The sequence below is a fragment of the Chiloscyllium punctatum genome, chromosome 39 (genome assembly GCF_047496795.1).
Source record: "Chiloscyllium punctatum isolate Juve2018m chromosome 39, sChiPun1.3, whole genome shotgun sequence".
Taxonomy (NCBI): Eukaryota; Metazoa; Chordata; class Chondrichthyes; order Orectolobiformes; family Hemiscylliidae; genus Chiloscyllium; species Chiloscyllium punctatum.
In genome coordinates, this window is record NC_092777.1 from 47,006,273 (window position 1) to 47,029,970 (window position 23,698).

Sequence of the window (23,698 nt, forward strand, 5' to 3'; positions counted from 1 at the left end):
CATCTCGCATTTATCTGAATTAAACTCCATCTGTCACTTCTCAGACCATTGGCCCATCTGGTCCAGATCCTGTTGTAATCTGAGGTAACCCTCTTCGCTGTCCACTACACCTCCAATTTTGGTGTCATCTGCAAACTTACTAACTGTACGTCTTATATTCGCATCCAAATCATTTATGTAACTGACAAAAAGTAGAGGACCCAGAACAAATGGCATCTTATTCCACATTATAATAATTCTGTGCTAAAGACTTCAGGTTGGCAGGAATACTGCCAGCCATTCCCAGTGCAGCCTGCACAACACACCATGACCGATAGAAACAGGCGGTGTACACTAGCAGCATCTAGAATGGGAGGAATGTGGAGTCAAGTAACAACCAGAGCTGGCCCAATAGTTGATCTACCATTTTGGTCTGCACATGCCCTTTTCTGATTTGGTCTTTAAGATGGGTATTCTCAGCACCTTCATTCTTGTAGCTGACAGCCAATCAGACAAGTGATGGTGGGATGAGACAATACAGTGGTCAGCACTGCTGCCTCACTGTGCCAGGGACCTGGGTTCAATTCCAGCTTTGGCCAACTGTCTCTCTGTGCCTGTGTGGGTTTCCTCTGGGTGATGTGGTTTCCTCCTACAGCCCAAAGATATGCAGGTTAGGTGAATTGGTCATACAAAACTACCCTGTGGGTGTGTTAACTATAATAAGCATGGGATTACAAGGTCAGAACAGATTCAATGGGCCGAATGGCCTCTATTTGCAGTAGGGATTCTATGCTTAGATTAGAATAATACTTCCGGTAATAAGTAAAAACTACTCAGCTTGAGACATTTACATAAGCCTGACTAGTTGATGCCTTTGCTAATGCTCCTACCCTGTGCTACCCCTGACTGTACAGTTCAGTACTACATTACACAGATCCTTAACTTGTAAAACTCAGAGTAGCAACTTTTTTTTAATTTTAGAAGTTAGTTACTCCAAGTAGAAAATGATAGCTTATTTGTATTGCATTCCTCAATACAATGGCATTCTCAATGTAGAATTTCAATCCATCTAATGAAAAGTATGTGCTGAATGCCATTTAAATTCCCATCTATTCAGCTGAATTCTACCTGTTCACCAATATTTGTCGTGCCATTGAGAACACTTCAGTCAAGAAACTCTAATGCACCGTTAAGGAACATAAATCACAGTAATTCACATAAATAATGTACACTTTGATTTCTTAACAATTTTTGCTTAATCTGATGAGGGAGCTGAATGGCTCCAGTCTGGAAACTTCACACAGAATTAAAGATCCTTTTGTCTAGCATCTAATGAATATACTGGAGCCCACAAGAGTCTTGGAGATAATATTACTCTTTGTAGAATTATCAAATTTCATACTTTAAAGGGAATGAGTATGTCTGCAAATAGCTGCATTGTTCCAGACAACAGAAAAATCATTAAGAGTTTTCCTCCCAGTGCTAGTACTCATTTTTGCAAAAAATACCTTTGTTAAGCAAATTTGAGAGTGAAAAAAGCCTTAAGTGCAGTAATCTTCAAAATATCAATTTGTTTGTTCAATCTCCATTGGGCCAATTTGGAAACTTTAATATGAGAAAGTACGAATTCTATTCATTGTAACCTAAAGAAAATTCAAAGATAATTCCTTCCTCAGATCCTCCTATAGCACATGGGGAGGTGACAGCCTATTGGAATTATTGCTGGACTGTTATTCCAGAGACCCAGCTATCTAAATTTTCCAGGTTTCTACGAGATCCACAAGCACCCCCCAACCCAAACACCAACTCCACCCCACCCCTCAACAATACATTTAAACACCAATAAATATAAGCCTAACTGATTCATTTTCTCTTTATACATCAGTCCTGGCATCTCAGCAATCAGTCTGTCAGCCTTCATTGCACTCCTTTCATAGCCAAAATGTCCTTCCTCAGATAAGGAAACCAAAACTGCACACAATACTCCAAGGCCTATAGAATTGCAGCAAGCTTCTGTACTTATATCTTCTTGCTTTGAAGGCTAACATACTATTTGCCTTCTTCACTAACATGCATCCACTGGGTTCATTAGATGTATCCATCACAATGTAACTTCACTAGAATTTATATACTCTTTGCCGCCATCTCTCAAGGAATAAAGTAGGGTTTGAAAAGGATTGGGTTTCTGCCTCAGCTATTGATAATACGTAACAATGAATTAGATGAGGTAATTGAGTACAAAATGTCTGATCTTGCGAACAACATAAAGTTACCCCTGAAAGTACGCAATTAGGAAGACGCAATGAAGATGCAAAAATATTTATATGCATGAAGTAAGTAGACAAGAATGAGCCAGATGGAATGTGAAGAATTGTGAAGTAATCAACTTTGATCAGACAGTCAAAAACAGAATCTTTTCTAGATAAATGTTTGCACAGTCTTGCATCACAGAGGTTTGGCATACAGGAACAGTAAACAATTGGGAAATCAAATGTATGTCAGCCTACAATGCAAAGAGAGCTGTAAGTACACTTCGTGAAATCCACACATCAAGCATTATGGCCTCCTAATTCAGAATGTGCTTTGTTTACAGGATGTGCACGTAGAACTGGTTCCTGGGATGAACTGACCTCTAAGGATATATTGATTAGACCAGGCCTATCTTCACAAGTATTTAGAAGAATTAGACATAATCTCATTGGGACATATAAAATTCTTAATGGGTTTGATGGTGTAGATGTTGTGAGGGGATGTTGTTGAGATGGTGCAGTGGCTGGGGTGGTGGGGTCTAAAATTAAGGATGCAAGAGTCTCAGAATTGGAATTGGTCACTTGAAGCTGAGATGAAGAGAACTTGATTTCACTTGGTGAAACTCTGGAATGCTCTATGCATGGGAGCTGGTGACACTCAGACATTGGTAATGTTCAAAGCAGAGATCAATTTTTTTAAATACAGAAAGAAGAATTAAGAGACACAGAGACAGTGCAGGAAGTTGGAACTGAGCTACAAGATCAGTCATGATGGTAGAACAGTTTTGAGGGGCTTGTATGGCTTACTCATGCTCTTCTCTCTCTTCTTATGTTAAAATAATGTCATAATGTCTAATGGTTACTGCATTTTGCCAGGCAAAAACAGGCAACCGGGAGTTTGTTTGTGCATAAAATTGGGTTCAGAGATAACTTAAATATAACTGAGGAATATGGAAAATAGAATTCACAGTTCTTCAAGAGGTGATTATTATCGCTATTTAAATATTTTGTTCCTCAGTAATTTACTTCTGTTTTGATAACAGAATGATGTCTTCTCAGTTTGGGAACTTCGTCTAAATATTGGCACAATTGGGAAACCCAATGTGCTAACAATCCTGCCAACTACTCTAAGGAAAACAAATGTTATCATTCTTATTTGTATCCTTTCGTTCAAACAGTCATTGCAAAGAGATTTTAGTAACAGTAGTCAATGCCAGTAAGTAAACAGAAGGCATAGCCAAAGTAAACGGATAGCCTTGTAGACTTGTTTGCAAGCCTCTGGTGCTCATAGAATCTCAATTTGAGAATCTGTGCTGTCATGGAACAAGATCAAATTCTATTTGACAGACTTGAAATTGTTGCCAAATAAAACTGAGCTGTTGTTCTGGACAACAAATCAGATGCATCTTAACATTACCGACAGTTCCATTTAATTGCAAACCTTCAACATCTACAAACAATAATGAAAAATATCTTTTGACTGTTGCTTTAATTATTAAATTGTTTTCCCATTGCTTCCAGCATGGCGTCATTATTTTGGCGTGGTATTAGTTTACAGTTCACCAAAGAGGTTGTGACATTCATGACTTCCCATGAAGGTAAAGGAGATCCAAAGTTGGCACAATTCAACTAAAAGACTTCACTTAAAACAGTTTTCCATTCCACTGACATTGGTCCCATGGCTATAGGGATAAGGCAGGAAAGTGGAATTGAGGATTATCAAATTAGTCATGATGTCATTGGCAGTTTCAATGGGCTGAATGGCCTATGTCTACTCCTACATCTTATGGCCCTGTTGTGTATCCCACATCTCACTGTTGACATTATGTCTGGGATCCAAGCGCCACATTTTCCATAGTAAACATTTGTACCATTTTCTTCTCATTGAAGACCATCCATTAGATTTGCTTAACTGGTTTTTGGTTATCTCCCTTAATATATCATTCTTTGTCTTTTCGATTTCTGTGAGATTTCACCCCGTGAAGTGCTTTGGAATATTTTTCTGTTTTAATGGTGCTTCATAAATATAGATATTCTTATTTCGAGATCAAAATATATCTGCTTCATGAAAAATTTGTCACATTCATCCCCTACTATAAATTTCAAGATTAGGAAGCAGAAATAGTAGATTTGTAAGGAATTAAATTTCATGCCTCCCAAAGGTTGCTAAATTTCCAGAAATTCTTTTGAGATACAAAATCTTGAAAATCAGTGCAAACTGATCGGGAATAATGTTTTAAATCTGGAGGAAAGATGTTCCTTGGGAGTTCTCCTCATGTTCTATTTTAACTTGGGCAGAAGTTCTGGCATCACCTTTAAGGAATATCCCATAGTCCCATTTCTTTAAGGTTACCTCAGTCCTTTGGAAACATTTTAGCAGAAGAGCAGGAGAACCTCCAAAGAAATTTCACCCTCAGGTAAACTGAAGGAAACGATCCACTCAAATTAAAAATGAGAATGCTTGACTATACTGAAATTTGGATATGAATGGATTAGTTTACATTTCATGGCATAATAAAATCATTTTATAAATGTACATATTTTAAACAGAACAAGACAAATTGTTCTGAGTTTCTTTTGGTCTAAAAAAATCATTATTTCTATTTACCTCTTAGCTCTAGATTAAGACATAAATAAAAGCTCAGCAACTGCTTTGTAAGCAACCTCAAGCATGGTTCAATGCATAATATAATTACAAAAACCTGACTGAAATGCAACAGATAGGCTAACAGCACTGTGTGGGTGCTTCAGATTCTCAGCAGTGTTTACAAGAGGCTTTGAATTCTGGCATTATTCTGCATGATTGAGTTTGCTAAAAAGGATCATTATTTAAAAGGTAAAAAGCATGGTGTATGTCTATGCATGTGTGATTTTTAAAAATGCTTTGAATTAATTCATTTATGAAAATATTTGTGTTTTGAAAAAGGTTTTAAAAGTGGAATCCATTGTTTTGTCTGCAGAGTCTTTTTCCTTCTTTGCTTCTTACAGATGAAAATGTTGTGCTGACTCTGTCGGTGGATTTAACAAGGCTTTGGGTTTTTGTATTTCTAAATATGTCTGATTTTGTTTTGTTGCAGTACAATGTTTTAAAACTTGTTAAAACATGCCTCTTTGTATGTGATAAGTCTCATATGTGTACCTGCATGTGGTACAGTCAATGCGTGTATGCCCTTATGGGTGTGTGACCCAAGAGAAAATTGTATGTGAGCATCTATAATACATATGTACGAGTTTAATCTTATTTCAAATTGTAGTGGCAATGCAATGTGAAATGTATTGATGGATATCATTTGCATAAATGATTGAGTTATTTTACTGAAGGAATGTTCTTGACTGTGAGGTAGATATGAGAGTGTGCGGGAGGTTTTCAGAATTGAATGTATTATTCTACTTGTGCAACATTTTTACTTCTACCATGGCTAAAAGCCATGAAGAAATCAACAAAAACTGCATTGTTGGGAGCAGATTATGGATTCCATTCTCACAGCCAGTCAACAGGAACTAAGGCAGGTATAAATGTTACCATCAAGACAAAGACGAAGGGAGAGAAATGGGGATTTTTAGAAAGCAGACAAGTGTTAAGATTTGCAGTGCCTTACTCGAGACAGTGGTGGGAGTAATCTGTGTTCATTTTTAAAGAGGGAGTGAATAAATAATTCAAAATGAAAACTTTAAAGGATGTAAGCAAGGTCTGGCAAATATGCCTGCCAGAAGCTTTCTTAAACAAACATGAAATGTCAAATGACCTCCTCCTGATTTAGTAAAATCTTACGATTTGAACTGTCTGTACCTGGAAAAGGATTCCACTAATGGCAGCACAACTCTTATCCTCACTACATTATGCGTAGCCCCTGAATTTTAACTGGCTGCTGTCAACATTTCATGCCAGACTTCATTAAGCTTCAGAAATTGAGATCTGATAATGTCATTTACATTAGTTTTCAATGTGGTTCGTGCCTTGTGCTGGCTTTGCCAGGGAGAGCCAATACCAATAAACAGGAGATAGTTGAAAAAATGAGGTTATATTTGTTTATGTTATTTTTCGGGTCTGTGAGAAACGTGGTTGTCTAGCCCTTGAAGGAAATTGTGGGCCACTTACGCCTGGGTTGCCCAAATCTTTCCTACCTCATTCTCCCCACAATTTCCATCCCCTCTCACCACTCTGATACATTTGTGTGAGTCTTAGCTGCAAAATCCTGCCATGTTCAATTTGTTCTATTAGGAGCTGTGAAATGCAGAGTCTTTGTGGTACTAACTCATATCCATTGCCTTGTTTTAGAATTCTCTTTTTGACCCTGTTTTATGAGATTAACTTTGATGGTGTTTGATTGTTGGCCATGTTATTAATATCAGGTTGGAATAAGACTCAGCATATTTAAACAATTCCCAGAAGTTAAATTTACCTGCAGTTCATGATAGCAAATTGAGGTGAGGCTGACATTCCCACATTTGTCACTTATTTCAAGTTAAAATTAGGAGTTATGAGTTGACCTACAAAATTTCGATTTCATCCTCACACAACAAAAACAGGAATTGCTAGAAAGGTTCAGCAGGTCTGGCAGCGTCTGTGCAGAGAAATCAGAGTTAATGTTTCTGGTCCGGTGATCCTTCTTCAGAACAGACCAATCCTCTATTTCATCCTGACCATCTGCTTAACAATCTATGGAAACGCCAAAGGAAAATAACGCATGATTTTGGCCACACTAAAATTGTACCATTCATAATGCACTATTTCTCGATCTTAATAATTCATACTTCGTTCACATCACAGAAATACAGAGTACAGTCAGTCCTTCTATAACACGATAGTTGCGTTCCTGTGCAATCCCAAGTTAGAGAAAAATCACACTTTAGCAACATTGCTGAAAGTGTTGGTGATGTCATCGCGTTACAGCCAACACTTGTTTTAAATCTTCGCGCAGTAGGAACAGCGTCTCGAATCCGTCAATTGTTACAGCGAATTGAGTTAACGACCTGTATTTTTCCACAACACTCAGTAGAATCTAATACCAGCTTTGAAAAGCAAAATGGAAAAGGTATTTACTAAGTCTTTTTATAATGCAGATTCTTGAAGAGTTAATCTAAAGTAGATCACTTATTTTCATGCATTTCCTGAAGACATTTACTTCCTTGTTTCCTTCTCTCTCTCTCTCTCTCTCTCTCCAGCTCTATTGCTCTGTCCTGTGATTGCACTTTTTCTCTTAGCGAAGTAGGAAGAATTGTTCATTCTGTAGGAGAGCAGCTTGCCAGATATTTTCAGATACTGCGTGTGATGCCCTTTTGCTGTAAGTGGATTGCTTTGTGCGATGTTTGATGTTACCAGTTTACTCAGTAAGCAGTGATTCTGAAGATTTATAATAAAAGCAAAATACTGTGGATGCTGGAAATTTAACATAAAGGTGGAAAGAGTTAGAATGATTTGGCAGGTCTGGCAGTATTTTGGATAGAGTTCAAGTCGAACATGACTTTTTTGGAATTGAAGGGAGCTAGAAATTGAGGTTTATAAAGCAGGCTCTGCTATTCTTTGCCTGCCTGACACTTAAACACTGTAATTGACACTCATTTACTTACCATTACCTATCTATGTTTGAAATCAACTGCTGCTCCTGTTAAAAAAATTAGGTAAGCAAATGCGTTACTTTGTTGAATTATTTGAGGATTAAAATAGTAACTTCAATGGTAAGTGATATTAATAGACCATAGTATTAGTGCTGTGCTGTAAGTGGCAGATTTGGATTTATACCTATGGTTTGTGTGAAAATGATTTCCTAACCTCAACTGAGTCACCATGGTTTGGTGTGGAGTGGAAGTTTGCCACTCTTTGAAGGAAAACCAAAAGGAATATTCCTTATCCAAGTTGATCCCTGTTGTCTGCTTCCAGTTCTGCAGGTGCATTGACAGAACATCAAGGAGATGTTCACTTACACTCCCAACTGAGGAATGTAGGTGATACTATGAAATGCCTAAAAACTAGTTTAGAATGTTATATGTATAAAGTTCAGAGTGCAGGTCTGTATGTGTCAATCAGATGAAATATAGACAACATTATTAGAGTTGTCAGTTGTTCGTGGTGGATGCAGTCGAATAAATTGGAAAGTTAGTTCAGCATTAACACGTGTTTGTGGTAAAAGCACTGATAACAAATTCAAAGCGCTAATATTGCATAAATTTCACATAAGTATCTACATAATATATATCAGATGTCATACACTGAGGTTTGTTTGAATTTATTAAACAATAAATTGCACTTTATGACATACTCCCATTACTACTCAGAATAACATGTTGATGTCAAGTGAAAATAAACTATTTCTGGGGCTGAGACAAGGCAAACCAGACACGATATTCCCCACAAAGAAATTGTACTATTCAGCTGCTAGTTTGTGGTTTATATTTATCATATTCTGTAAACTTGCAGCCTCTTGCAGCAAGATCATGAGACTACATTGCCTTAGTTTATGGTAACACACACTATATTTAGACCCTTTGGTCTAACTCATCCACGCCGATCAGATACCCTAGATAAATCTAGTCCCATTTGCAAGCACGTAGCCCATATCCCTGTAAAATCTTCCTATTCACATCTCTATCTATATGCCTTTTAAATGTCGTAATTGTACCAGCCTCCACCAACTCCTCTGGCAGCTGAAACAATGATCATATTTAATAAAGTCACAAGTAGAAATGTGTGCAGTGCCACTAACGAATGGTGACTAATTGTCTTAGTGTTGAAGTGAAAAGCAACAAAATAAAAATAAATAATTTATGTGAAATAATTTATAACTTGGCTACTGGACTAAGTCGATGCAATTGATCAGTCTGTTGCTGCCCCCTTACCCTTGCAGGAGACAACGAATGAGTCAAGTTAAATTCCATTAGAAATCCCAAAGTTTAAGTTTTGAAAATATAAGAAGAAAGAAGTAAATTTATGTATAAGAACTTTAGAAATACTTAATTTAATCAGTTTAAATTAACAGTCTGATTGCATTGCTTTCCTACTGTGTCCACTGCCTTCAGATAAATCGCTTATAGCCTGAGCAAGTCTCCAACACTTACTTGTCCTTCCTTTATTTGAACTGAAACAACTTGAACAACATGACTTCTGAAGGTCCAACATCATTGCAATAATCAGATTTTTTTGGCAAGCTTTCATTAGAATGATCACTTCCACTACAGGAAAAATTATGTAATAATTTATACAGATAACAAAGTATTGGATATGCTATATTTATTACCTATTGATTAGTTAAGCCAAAGAGTCATGTTAGCAAAACAAAATGTTGTTGAGAAATTATTATAAAAGCACCTTTCAATACTTTTGTGAGAGCAGACTTACCTCTACTCCCCATGAAAAAAATGTCATCTGTCAAGCATTGATTTGTAGCTATGGAAAGAACATTGCATTTGTAACATTACAACAGCACAAAGAGAACAGGTATTGTTTTAGATGTTATTCTACCCAAGGTTCCAATTTAATTGTAGAAGTATTAACAATCACCTGTTAGAACTAAAACAGAAAATATTGGGGTTCTTATAAATTGTGAGAGCATATGTAGAGAGACAAACAGTTGATGCTTCAGGACATAGATATTTAATCAGAAATTCTAAAGGTTATCAAAATGATAATGAAACATTAACTCTGCCACTGTCTCCACAGTTTCTGTCAGGATTGCTGAAATTTCAAACATTTTCAGTTCTTAATCCAGATTTCCCAAATTAATAGAATTTTTGCTTGCGTAATTACAAATTGCTTCATTCAAATTACCTGTTAAGTCAATTTTGGCACTCACCAAGTTCCCATTTTGCATGTTAATTACATCGCTTACTTTAAATGATTAGATAATCCATTTTTTTTCTCAACAAGAATTGACTAATTTGAAGAACTGAACCATTGAAGATTATTGGGTTGGGGGGGTGGGGGAGGGGGGGGGGGGAGGTGGGGGCTTGACATTGTAGCTGTAAAGAGGTTGTTTCTCCTTGTGGGAGAATCTAGGACCATAGATTCATAAAGTAGAAATGGACAGCATGGAAACAGACCCTTTGGTCTAACTCAACCACGCCGACCAGATACCCTAGATAAATCTAGTCCCATTTGCAAGCACGTGGCCCATATCCCTGTAAAATCTTCCTATTCACATCCCTATCCATATGCCTTTTAAATGTCGTAATTGTACCAGCCTCCACCAACTCCTCTGGCAGCTCATTCCATTCATGCTCCACCTTCTGGGTGAAAATGTTGCCCCTTTTAAATCTTTTTGCTCTCACCTTAAACCTATGCCCTCTAGTTTTGAACACCCCAACGCTGGGGAAAAGATCTTGGCTATTCACCCTATCTATGCCCCAGAGGACATAATCTCAGAATAAGGGTGCATATTTAAGATAGACATGAGGAAGACTTTCTTCTCTCAAGGCAATAATTTTTTGGAATTCTTTACTGCAAAAGACTGCTGAGACTGATTGATATTTATAATCAAGGCTGGGATAGATAGATGTTTAATCAGTGAGCGAATTTATGGCTATAGAGAGAAGATAGGAAGGTGGAGTTGAGGATAATCAGATTAGCCATAATGTTATTGAATGGTGGAGCAGACTTGGTTGGCAGAATGGCCTACATGCAAAATGGGAACTTGGTGAGTGCCAAAATTGACTTAACAGGTAATTTGAATGTAGGCCATTCTGCCAACCAAGTCTGCTCCACCATTCAATAACATTATGGCTAATCTGATTATCCTCAACTCCACCTTCCTATCTTCTCTCTATAGCCATAAATTCGCTCACTGATTAAACATCTATCTATCCCAGCCTTGATTATAAATATCAATCAGTCTCAGCAGTCTTTTGCAGTAAAGAATTCCAAAAAATTATTGCCTTGAGAGAAGAAAGTCTTCCTCATGTCTATCTTAAATATGCACCCTTATTCTGAGATTATGTCCTCTGGGGCATAGATAGGGTGAATAGCCAAGATCTTTTCCCCAGCGTTGGGGTGTTCAAAACTAGAGGGCATAGGTTTAAGGTGAGAGCAAAAAGATTTAAAAGGGGCAACATTTTCACCCAGAAGGTGGAGCATGAATGGAATGAGCTGCCAGAGGAGTTGGTGGAGGCTGGTACAATTACGACATTTAAAAGGCATATGGATAGGGATGTGAATAGGAAGATTTTACAGGGATATGGGCCACGTGCTTGCAAATGGGACTAGATTTATCTAGGGTATCTGGTCGGCGTGGTTGAGTTAGACCAAAGGGTCTGTTTCCATGCTGTCCATTTCTACTTTATGAATCTATGGTCCTAGATTCTCCCACAAGGAGAAACAACCTCTTTACAGCTACAATGTCAAGCCCCCACCTCCCCCCCCCCCCTCCCCCACCCCCCCAACCCAATAATCTTCAATGGTTCAGTTCTTCAAATTAGTCAATTCTTGTTGAGAAAAAAAATGGATTATCTAATCATTTAAAGTAAGCGATGTAATTAACATGCAAAATGGGAACTTGGTGAGTGCCAAAATTGACTTAACAGGTAATTTGAATGAAGCAATTTGTAATTACGCAAGCAAAAATTCTATTAATTTGGGAAATCTGGATTAAGAACTGAAAATGTTTGAAATTTCAGCAATCCTGACAGAAACTGTGGAGACAGTGGCAGAGTTAATGTTTCATTATCATTTAAGTTATCAGGAATAGCTTCTGTAGCCTGAGCTGATTCTTTCTAATGTTCTGTTATACTGACAAAGTTGACTTTTCAATAATCACTATTCTATGATGTCTATGATGTCTAAGTAAAGTGAACATCTCTACCATGTTCCTGATACAGTTATCTGGACTTCCTGTCAGTGATGAAGTAATTGCTCACAACTGGATGAGCTATGGATTTCCCCTTTCCTGACGTCCCTTTGAATCTGGTGCCATATTCAAGGGGATCTCCAAGTATTCAGCAACATGATGTCATCAAGTAGACTAAGCAGCCAATCAGAAGCTCAAAGGCATTTTTAGCAAGTATTCACATCTTAATGACTAACCAATACAGAACATACCAAATGTATTCATGGATATCAGATAAGATTCAGATAAAGACAGAAATGAAAAGACAATTAGCATGGCAGCTATTTAAATTTACCAGTTGTGATTTTGATTGAGGTTTCTCTGTGATCTACCTCCTGAAATGATTCCTACTTTCAGAGGTAGCTCTTGCACTCCAAACCTGAGAGCCTATTACACCGGCATTTTGTCTTTTACTTTCCTTTTCCCTTTACTATTCTAGTTACTTCTTTGCCTTTGAGCACTTCCCTCACATTTCATTCCTCTCACATCTCCTTGAAGTTACTCATTTTCTCCTGATCACCCAAGTACCCACTGTGAGTTTCTCATTGTGAGATCAGCATTCCCTTACTTGTTTAATTGTTATACCTAGCACCTTCTCATTCTTGAAGATTTTCACCATCATCATAACATATTTTGCCCCATCCCCTGAGTCCATAGGTTTCTGTCTTTCCTTATTATCTCACTCCAAAACTACTCCCCTCTGCCAAGACTGTGCAATAGATTGTTCTGAAGTGTGAAACTAGCCTAACTTTTCTTTCTCTGACCAAATATCTCCTTGAAACTATTTCCACAAAAAAGCAATGTCAAGAGTTCATGGGATTAGTGTAAATTGAGATTGAGACTGAGCAGCCCCTACCACAATAACTCTTGGACTAGCTCTTCAGTTTGCCTCTTTACAATGCTTGTGTCCTTTCCAAACTTATCCTAGTCATATGTCCATGCCGTGCTTTCATGACCTATTTGTACTGAGCAGCTAAGAACCCTATTTCCTTTCCTGGTCCCTGTATCAGCTGATATTCTAAAGATTCCCCTTCCCCTCAGATCTTGTCTTTCTTCCTCGACCATCACAAGTACCTTTTCAAAAAAAATGGCATTAATTTTTCTGTTTTTGGCATCAACATTTCACCTCCAAATTTTCTTTCCTTTTCAAAATCTTTGCGCATGTCATCATCACCCAAGTCAGTGCCTGTCTTTGCCACATGTGACTCAGTAGTTAGCACTGCTGCCTCACAGCACCAGGGACCCGGGTTCGTTTTCACTCTCAGGCGACTGTCTGTATGGAATTTGAACATTCTCCCTTTGTCTGCCTGGGTTTTCTCCAGGTGCTCTGGTTTCCTCCCACAGTCCAAGGATGTGCAGATTAAGTGGATTGATCATGCTAAATTGCCCATAGTGTCCAGGGATGTGCAGACTACATGGATTAGCCATTGGAAATGCATGGTTACAGGGATAGAGTAGGGGGTTGTGTCTGGATGGGATGCTCTTCTGAGGGTCAGCATAGACTCAATGAGCTGAATGGCGTGCTTCCACACTGTAGGGATTTTATGATTCTATGCTGCAATCTCTTCAATCAGGTATCCAACACTGCCTCAACACTGAACCTATCCTTTACAAAGTCATATTTACATCTGTTGTGACTTTGATAGTACTGCTTGTTCACTAATCAATTTTCTCTACTTCTTTCCAGTATATGACACAGTTAGTCACACCATCCTTCTCCAGCAATTTTCCTCCATTGTCCAGCTTACTGAGTCTCTCCTTGATCTGTTTTATTCCTATCTGTACAGCATAGCTAGAAAATCTCAAGTAATAGCTTCTTTCCATTTTCCACAATACTGTATTACCTCTGAAGATCTCAAGGATCTATCCTTGGCTCCCTCGTATTTCTCATTGACATTATCCAAAGACATGATATTTTGGTCCATATATGCAATGACAGTGCTCAGTTTTACCACTACTTCCCTCAGGCCCCCTCCATTGCCTTTGTGTTGTCAGGCTGCTTACCTAATACCCAGTCCTGATGAGATACACTGTACTTTAGTCAGTTTAAAAGACTGAAGGTCTTTGGCTCTACCACAAATTATATTTCCTTACCCTAGTTCACAATCCGTTTGTCATACTGGATAGGATTCCTGACCCCATAACCTCTCAATCATTGAAATATTTATCCTCACCTCCATCACCTCACCATATCGGTATACTGCTCAGCTATTAAAACCATATATGTGCTTTGGTTGCCTCTAAACTCAATTATTTCAATGCCTGCTATCGAAACTAATCGAAAACGGTGCTTGTTTTATCTTAGCTCATACCCTGTCTGCTCATTGGACTACATGGTCACGACAGGCTTTCTTTTACTGTAATTAACACATGTTATCACTCTGTGTTACACCTCATTGGAATTACAATACACTGTGTCTAAGCAACATTATTTCAATCAATGTCCTTGTTATTGAGGTAATACCTCATATGCATGACACACCCATTTAGACAGCAGTTGTTATGGTGAACATATTGCTGGAATTCCTGGTGTCCAGTCTGTGATTTTCCATGCATAATAATGCAAAATCACTATTTTGACATCTGTGATTTCCTGGAAAGCACATACTCTACATATTGCTGCAACACTATGTCAGTACAACATAGAACAAAGAACATAGAACATTACAGCGCAGTACAGGCTCTTCAGCCCTCGATGATGCGTCCACCTGTGAGACCAATCTAAACCCCATCTGACCTACACTATTCTATTATCATCCGTATGTTAATCCAAGGACCATTTAAATACTCTTAATGTTGGCAAGTCCACTACTATTGCAGATAGGGCATCCCATGCCCTTACTACTCTCTATACTACAATCCTGTAATCTCCTAATACATCCTGTGGAACCTAAGGCAGCAGCCTCTGCCTGAAGTTATGTTGCATGGGTCCCAAATGTAGAGACAAAAATACTGCACGTGCTGGAATCCAAGGTAGACAAGCAGGAGGCTGGAAGAACACAGCAAGCCAGCCAGCATCAGGAGGTGGAGAAGTCAATGTTTCAGGTGTCACTCTTCTTCAGGACCTAAATATTGACTTCTTCATCTCCTGATGCTGCCTGGCTTGCTGTGTTCCTCCAGCCTCCTGCTTGTCTACCTTAGGTCCCAATGTAGCCACATCCCAATAGTCATGCACACTTACATACAATCTCACATTGCTCTTCAAGAGGGAACATCATTGAAGAGATGTTGGGAATCGATACTTGTTGTGAAGTAAAGAGGTGTAGAGAGAAAAGCCAAGGAAGTTGGTCCTCATGAAATAACTAGTCACATCGACAAAATTACAAATTTCAACATATTTCAACATGCCTCACATATTTGTAGACTAAGCCAAGATTGTACATTTTTTTCCAATCAGACAGTTAATCATCTAGGTAAGTATTTAAACGGTTCTATAGTGAATCCATTGTGCAGTTAATGGATTGTCAAGTGAACTACATTCTCCCATTGTCTTCGACTCATGTACCCACCCAGCTCATGATGTAAAGTAAGTGTCCTGGTGCTTATCCGACTGGTGACTAATAAGAAATCACAGCAAAGTAATGAGCAGAGTATGTACAGAATTAGTCAGAAACTCCTACACGGAAATATTTTTTGTTATTCAAACATGCTGACAGCTTTTCATATTATCATGCGTATATACGTATAATTAGTCAATGTCAGATAGAATTGTCACGATGAATTAGCACATTAATAATGAGTTGTCATGTTAAATCAAATTTACTGAGAAACTGATTTATCAGCAGTGGAGACATAGTTTTAACATTGAGCAGTGCTGAAAAACAGCCTGGGATCAGGAAATACACACATAGGGATTTCAATATTTTGAAGGGGTTGTACTTCATGGAATATATAATGCAAATCCTAGAATCTGGAATTACCAAGACAGGAGTGAATATCAGTTGCTCTCATCGTGTTTTAGTCATTTATCATCAGCAGATTTTTGGATGCTTTCCCTGTTTCTGTCCCATATGATTCCTGCTACTTCAACTTTGATTTAGTGCTTTTGAAATTTTGAGTGGGTCAACATATTGTGTTGAAAGCGTGAAGGTGAAGTGGGTCTATGAAAAATAATATATAGAATACTTACTATTGCCAGAAGAGACGCTATTCCCTTTCCTAATCTCCTTGCAGGCAATGATTATCTGATAACTGCTTCTTTGCAGGCAGATATGGAAGGTGAGTGGGGAAATGGGACTAGCATGATTCCTTAAGGATTCCTGTGTACAAGATAAACTCACATTTATTGAGACCTAATGTTTACAGTCTCTGAGGAAGTGATGCATCCAGTTCATTAACTCAACTGATGTAAAAAAAACCCAATCCTTAAAGACCTGAATTGCTTAAAGTATATTTACCTGAAACAAGTCTGCTTCATTATCCCACATTCAAAGATTGCATTCTCTGGGATGCACCAGTCACCACCAGACACAGCATCATCACAGCGCAACTCCACTGTCGTCTGCTACTTTCCTACCCGATGAGCCCTTTCCCAGTTGACTCCAGTCTTCCAACTACCTGTGTGCTCTGGCAACATGTCCCAGTTCTTAATTCTGCCTCACAAGCACCTATTGATATCCATCGCTCTCTACCTGTTGGAAATGAGGCCCAAAGCCTAAAATCAGGCTTCAACATTCATGGAGAAAATTAGGACTGCAGATGCTGGAGAGTCAGAGTCAAAAAGTGTGGGGCTGGGAAAGCGCAGCGGGTCAGGCAGCATCCAAGAAACAGGAGAGTTGACGTTTTGTGCATAGGTCTCATTCCTTATGCCCGAAACATCGACTGCCGTGCTCCTCAGATGCTGCCTCTCCTGCTGTGCTTTTCCAGTTCAACACTTTTCAATTCAACATTCATGTGCATGAGTTGATCAGGAAACACAATGATTGGTTCACCCCTATTTTTAGGGTAAATCTTTTGGATAAGGATAAATGTTTCAAATAAAAAACTTTAACAAAGATATTAGAAGACAATGATCTATTATTATAAAATAGATAACATTGCAAAAGTTTGTTTCATTTACATCGTTATTTTGGATATTAGAAATTCCAGTTACTGAGGGAAAAAAATTACAGCTGAATCATATTCACAAAGCATTTTCAGAAATTTAATAGAATAAAATAAAATCATATATTCCAGATAGCGGCGATTCAGCCCAAGTCTGCACTGACTCTCCCAACAGCATCAAACTAAGACCCACCCCATCCCCATAACCCCACATTTCCTCTGGCTAATCCTCCTAGCCTGCACTTCCATGGACACCACGGGCAATATAGCATGGCTAATCCACCTAGCCTGCATACCTTTGGACTGTGGGAGGAAACTGAAGCACCCAGAGGAAACCCATACAATCATGGGGAGAATGTGCAAACTCCACGCAGTCACCCAACGCTGGAATTGAACCTGGATCCCTTGCACTATGAGGTAGCAATGCTAACCACTGTAAAATAGCAGCTATTGTGTGTCAGATAGTGTGATACTTCCAATATTGAAAGTAGCTATCATAGCATTACCTTATTGTAATGAGTTTTTAGTGAAACCTATGCTTCATATGTCAGATGTAATATGGAATGATTGTGCATGTGTTTTTACAATCTCCAGCTGTTCCTTTTCGAGCCTTGATTCATCATGGATATAGCTGTCTCAGATGACAAGGAAATAAAGGATCTAGATGAAGAATCAATATGGGACCTGATTGAAAGCCAGCGTCACATAATCACGAGCAAGGTCCGTCCCTGTCACATCACACCCTTCTTACGCCAGTGCCGTGTAATTGGGGAGACGGATGAGGAAGAAATTCTTTTTGCTCCTCACCTTAACCACCGCTATATGAGAACTGGTGTGTATTTCTGAACATAATACTGCTGTGTAGTTTTATAAAATAAGTTAGCTATGTTTACTTGGATGTGTAGAGATTGTAAAGAGATCAACTGGTTGGACCTCATAGAATGTACGAGTTCTCTAACTAGGGCTGTTAGTCTTTTCCAATCAGGGAACCCTGCCTGACGGATTTAAACAAGAGTGTTACCCCAGCCCGGACGGAATTTCACATTGGCCCCAAGGTCCCGTACTTCCCACGGGAGCCTGTGCCCCACAACCTGAGCTGCCTCCGGAATTTTAATTTAGTTCCCTTCCAGGGGGTAAAAAGGCGGGCCCTGTATAGACTGCTGCTGCACACCATCCACCTCTTCTCCCTCATCCACCGTCCAGACACGCCTTGGCGTGCCCATTTGCCACCGGGCGGTGGGGATCCCCAGTGGAGGGCTCTCTACGCAGGAGTCCTCCCCCTTTCTCTTGGGGATCTGGGGTGGAGGGTGCTGCACGCAAAAGTCCCCTTGTGGTGGTTCACGGACTCCCAGCCCAACTGCTTGTTCTGTGGCGCTGTGGAGTCCGTGGACCACGTGTATATTGGGGGTGGGCGTTTGCACTCCCTTTTTGATTTTCTTAAAAACCACTTCCTCTGCTTTTGGTTGCACTTCAGTCCCACGCTCCTGATTTTCGGGCACCCGGTACGGAGGAGGGAGGGCAGGTCTGAAGACCTCCTCGTGGGTCTGCTCCTGGGCCTGGCCAAACTGGCCATCAACAGGTCCAGGCAGCGGGCCGTGGAGGGGGTCGTTAGGGCCGACTGCCTACCCCTCTTCCGGGGTTACGTTAGAGCCCGGGTGTCCTTGGAGAAGGAGCATGCGGTGTCCACCAACACCCTGGAGCTGTTCAGGGAGAGGTGGGCGCCGCAGGGAGTGGAGTGCATTATTTCCCCCTCCAACTCTATTTTGATTTAGTCCCTACCCTCCCCTTCACACAGCGTTGCCCTTTGATGTGAAGGGCAGTGATTGTCACTGGCCACTCGGGTGTTTTTCCTATCTTCCTGGCGGTGGAAATTGAATAAAGATTCGTGCACTTTGTGTCTTTCACTGTGTCTCACACTTGCACACACACACACACACACACACACACACACACACCATGGGTGCTGGGGAAAAAATAAGCACTACCGCAGTTAGGCGGTAGTGTGGGGGTTAAATTTTTTTTTTAAATGAACAGGAGTAAAAAAAATTAAACAAGAGTGTTAACTCTGACAATGGCTCTGAGGAAGCCGGAACAGTGTTAAGGACTTTCCACATGTAAGTAAAGGGTGACTTGGTGACCGGCTCTGTGGAGTTACTTTTAGGAAGCAGAATGCTTCCCATTTTGTTACACAGTTTTAAGTTAGATTTGGTATCATCACGTACCCTTCCATCAGCCATCCTCCAGTTTCTCTGAGTGAAACTGACAATTCATTGCCATATTACATACGATCATCTGTTCTGTCAAGACTGCCAAAATCTCCTTCCACAAAGGAATCTTGCAGCTCATACCGAGTCTGAGCTGGATGTAAACATAGGCCATGGATGTGAAAGACTGGTGTCAACCCAGTGGTCAAAGAGTCATAGAGCCACAGAGACATACAGCACAGAAACAGACCCTTCAGTCCAACTCATCCAACCTAACCAGATATCCTAACCTAATCTAATCCTATTTGCCCGCACTTGGCCTATATCTCTCTCTAAACCTTCCTAATCATATACCCATCCAGATGCCTTTTGAATGATTAGATTAGATTAGATTACTTACAGTGTGGAAACAGGCCCTTCGGCCCAACAAGTCCACACCGCCCCGCCGAAGCGCAACCCACCCACACCCCCACATCCATCCCCTACCTAACTACGGGCAATTTAGCATGGCCAATTCACCTGACCTGCACATCTTTGGAGTGTGGGAGGAAACCGGAGCACCCGGAGGAAACCCACGCGGACACGGGGAGAATGTGCAAACTCCACACAAAGAGTCGCCTGAGGCGGGAATTGAACCCGGGTCTCTGGCGCTGTGAGGCAGCAGTGCTAACCACTGTGCCACCGTGCCGCCCAAGATTATACCAGCCTCCACCACTTCCTCAGGCAGCTCATTCCATACATGTACCAACCTCTGTGTGAAAAAGTTGCCCCTTAGGTCCCTTTTATATCTTTCCCCTCTCACCCTAAACCTATGCCCTCCAGTTCTGGACTCTAACAATGCAGGGAAAAGACCTTGTCTATTGATCCTATCGATGCCCCGATCTGATCTCCTGTTGTATGGTTGTAGACGAAGTCCAAATTGTAATATCCTCCTATTCCATGAGTGCATTCTGGTCCTGATTAGAAATTAGAGACATGTTATCCAGTGGCTTTATTGCACATTCCACAGAAGTTTGGTTGTCAGTCCCAAAACGTAACAGAATGTATGATAGGAAGACTGAATGACCTTTTCTCATTCTAGGTTTCATGTTCTAAATTTAGAGAACGTTCAATTAGGTTTCCCTGGAAACCAGTCAGAAATGGTACACTGATTTTCTCTTCCTAAACCAAAAGCATTGAAATCAATTATTGTGCCTGTGGCATAGGCCTGTCTGAAATCAACAAACACAGCTCATTAATAGGATAAAAGTCATTGACATACATGGGTGCAGTCAAATAATTTGAAATTATATTGTACAATCATTTTGATTTTTATGGTAATTAGGATTATTTATGATTAAATATTGATCCTTAAACCAGTCACTAGTTAGAAAATTAATTACTTAGCACAGACAGTCAAGATTATTAATGTTCTATTTTTAATCTCCAGGGCACATGCTTGATCTTTTAAGAACTCGGGGAAAGAAAGGGGGTCTTGCCTTTCTGGAGTCTTTAGGATTCTATAATCCTGAAATTTATACATTAATAACTGGGAAGGAACCCACCAAAGATTGCAGCAGCATACTTGGTAAGGTTAATCTTTTTTGAACAAACTCCTCATTTTCGTGTTAATTAATCCCATGGCCACCCTTACATTCAGGCCATGCACTAACTGTGAGAGAGTGTAATGATCTTCTCTTAAGTAGCCAATGACATTTTTGCGACCCAATTTTATGTGGAACATAAGAATCACTCTGCTTTCATGCCTCTCTCTCTGATCAGACTATTGATATCAGCCAGATAGCATCCTGCCTCTGAGTAACAAAGTTCTTGGTTCAAGTCCCATTTAGGCTTTGAACACAAAATTCAAAGCTGACCGTTCAGTATAGAGCAGAGAAAGCACTGCACTGCTGAAAGTGCCAATTTCTGCATGAGATATTAAACATCTGCCTACTTGAGTAGCTGTCAAACAATCACATGGCACTATTTTGAGGAAAAGCAAGGGAGTTATCCCCAGTGTCATGTCCAATGTTTGTCTTTCAATGATCTAGTCAATTTCATATTGCAACTTGTGGGAGTTTGTTTTGCACAGATTGGCTAAAATCCTCCTAAATTACAATGGTAACTGAATTTGGCTGTAGAGATTTTGAGACATCTAGTGATAATGCTTTTCACAATCTAAATGGCAATCTTTCTTTAATGTGGAAAGACCTTTGTACAGTTGTTCCATTCACTTCTTGCCTGCATTTTGCAAATTGACTGACTCTATGTGAATCCGAGTGCCAATGATCTGGTGCTGCAAGGCTCTGCCCTCAGGAAAGTTTTTTCCTAAGTTATTGTTAGTTTTATATCTAAAAACATGGATGAAGGTTTACTCGCTGAGCTGGAAGGTTTGTTTTCAGACGTTTTGTCACCATACTAGGTAAAATCTTCAGTGAGCCTCCAGATGAAGCACTGGTGGTATGCCCCACTTTGTATTTATGTGTTTAGGTTTCCTTGGGTTGGTGATGTAATTTATGTCCTTTTTCTCAGGGGGTGGTAAATGGGATACAAGTCAATGTGTTTGTTGATAGAGATCCGGTTGGAATGCCATGCTTCTAGGAATTCTCGTGCTTGCCCTAGGATAGGGGTGTTGTCCCCGTCAAAGTAGTGTCCTTCTTCATGATAGAGATGAGGAAGGACATCACTTCGACTGGGACAACACCTCCATCCTAGGGCAAGCCAAACAGAGACATGCACGAGAATTCCTAGAAGCATGGCATTCTAACTGGAACTCTATCACAAACACACTGACTTGTATCCCATTTACCACCCCCTGAGAAAAAGAACAGGAAATTACATCACTGATTCAAGGAAACCTAAACACATAAATACAAAGCGGGCCATACTACCAGTGCTTCATCCGGGGGCTCACTGATGGTTTTACCTAGTATGGTGACAAAACGTCTGAAAATGACCCTTCCAACTCAGTAAGCAAACCTACATCAACCTGAGCTACAAATCTTCTCAAAACTCGCTATCTACAAACATAATTATATGCTTTACTCAGAAAACACAATCGCATGATTAGATAATGTGAAAATTTACAAATCCTCTAATAGCAATATGGATATAGATCTAGCTGAATATCATTTCTTGTTGTCATGTGCAGATAAAGTAAGAAAATGATTTGGAGGGGGGAGGTGAAGAGTCTAAAATTCAATGATCCATCTCCAATGAAAAATTCAAACCATGGTTCACCTGAGAAATTTTGCAGGTAGAGGATGATCATTATCAAGCTTTACTTTCCCGTGATTAGGCTGATCTCCTCTTGCTGACTAATAGGCAATTGGTTATGCTCTCAGTGTTTTGTGGGTTATCCCATTACAGTGTCTGCTCTGATATGACTGACAGGGTACCTTACACAAGCTCTTACTGCCATCTGCAGGTGCCTTGTATTACTTCGACATTTTAGAAAACATGTCTATACATGGATGTTTTTCATAAAATTCAAATCTCTTTTCACAGATAATGCATCATTTACAAATGTCTTCCCTAACTGCTAATCTTGCAGTCTGAATATCTGGGTGCACTGTTATTGGTCAGCTTGGCATGTTACTTATAAAACTGCAGCAACAATTTCTCTGTACTTCTTATAATAATTGTCCCAACTTAAAAAAAGACTTAGCTTGGGATATTTATCGACTTCCCTTTCTTCCTGCTCTTCTGAGGTAAGGTTCTAAGCAGCAGTTCTTCACTAGTCAGCTTAGACTGAGAGCTGCCAAACAATTTGACTGTATTGGGCATTTATTAATGAGCCAAATTGTACGCTAAACCACAATACATCGACATTTTCTTTTAACAGAAGCCACTGAATAGCAATCAGAGTTGGAACACCATTCAGATTTTCCTTCCGATGAGACCAATTATAATGTTTAATGCCACCTGGCTAAACTCAACAACTCAGCAAACTAGGAATCATGTGTAGACTTTGGGGGAAAGGTAATACCAGAGTTCTAATCATAATTGCTCAGGGAAGCAGTAAGTTGACAAGAAACAGGAGGATAAGTCATCTTAATTTTGATGCACATAAAATCTTTAAACAGCTACTAAAAAGACTATATTTTCATAATGTTAGCTCGAATTTTGACTGGAAAATCCTATTAGTTTGGATTTGCAAGACTAAAAGGTATGTTTTCCCTTATTTTCTTCACTGCACATAAATATACTCCAATTTACTCTGTGGTTCCTTCTAATTAATTATTCTGTCACAAAAGCACATTTACAATCACCTTTTCAAATGTGTGCTTATATTTATATCTCATTTTGACATATTTATAACGTTTCATTGAATTAACTGTAGGCATCTACAGGCAATATTAAAATTACATTAAAGTGAAGATTAAAGTTAGTAAAAATACAAAGCAGATCAGGCATCTGTGATGGAGAG

General features: G+C 39.5%; 1 protein-coding gene across 5 annotated transcripts in view; it reads left to right on the top strand.

The window, feature by feature from the left end:
- The window catches only part of card14 (caspase recruitment domain family, member 14), a 94,937-nt gene that overhangs the window by 23,197 nt on the left and 48,042 nt on the right, over positions 1–23,698 (top strand). The window contains exons 1-3 of one of the 5 annotated variants that reach the window (XM_072558618.1): positions 5,002–5,064; positions 17,681–17,918; positions 20,720–20,857. In XM_072558618.1, the coding sequence (XP_072414719.1) occupies positions 17,708–17,918; positions 20,720–20,857 (349 nt within the window). In that variant the 5' untranslated portion in view covers positions 5,002–5,064; positions 17,681–17,707. Of the gene's footprint in view, positions 1–5,001; positions 5,065–7,160; positions 7,265–7,422; positions 7,514–17,484; positions 17,504–17,680; positions 17,919–20,719; positions 20,858–23,698 lie in introns of those variants that run through there. The other 4 variants (XM_072558615.1, XM_072558616.1, XM_072558620.1 and 1 more) reach the window with 4 other exon arrangements.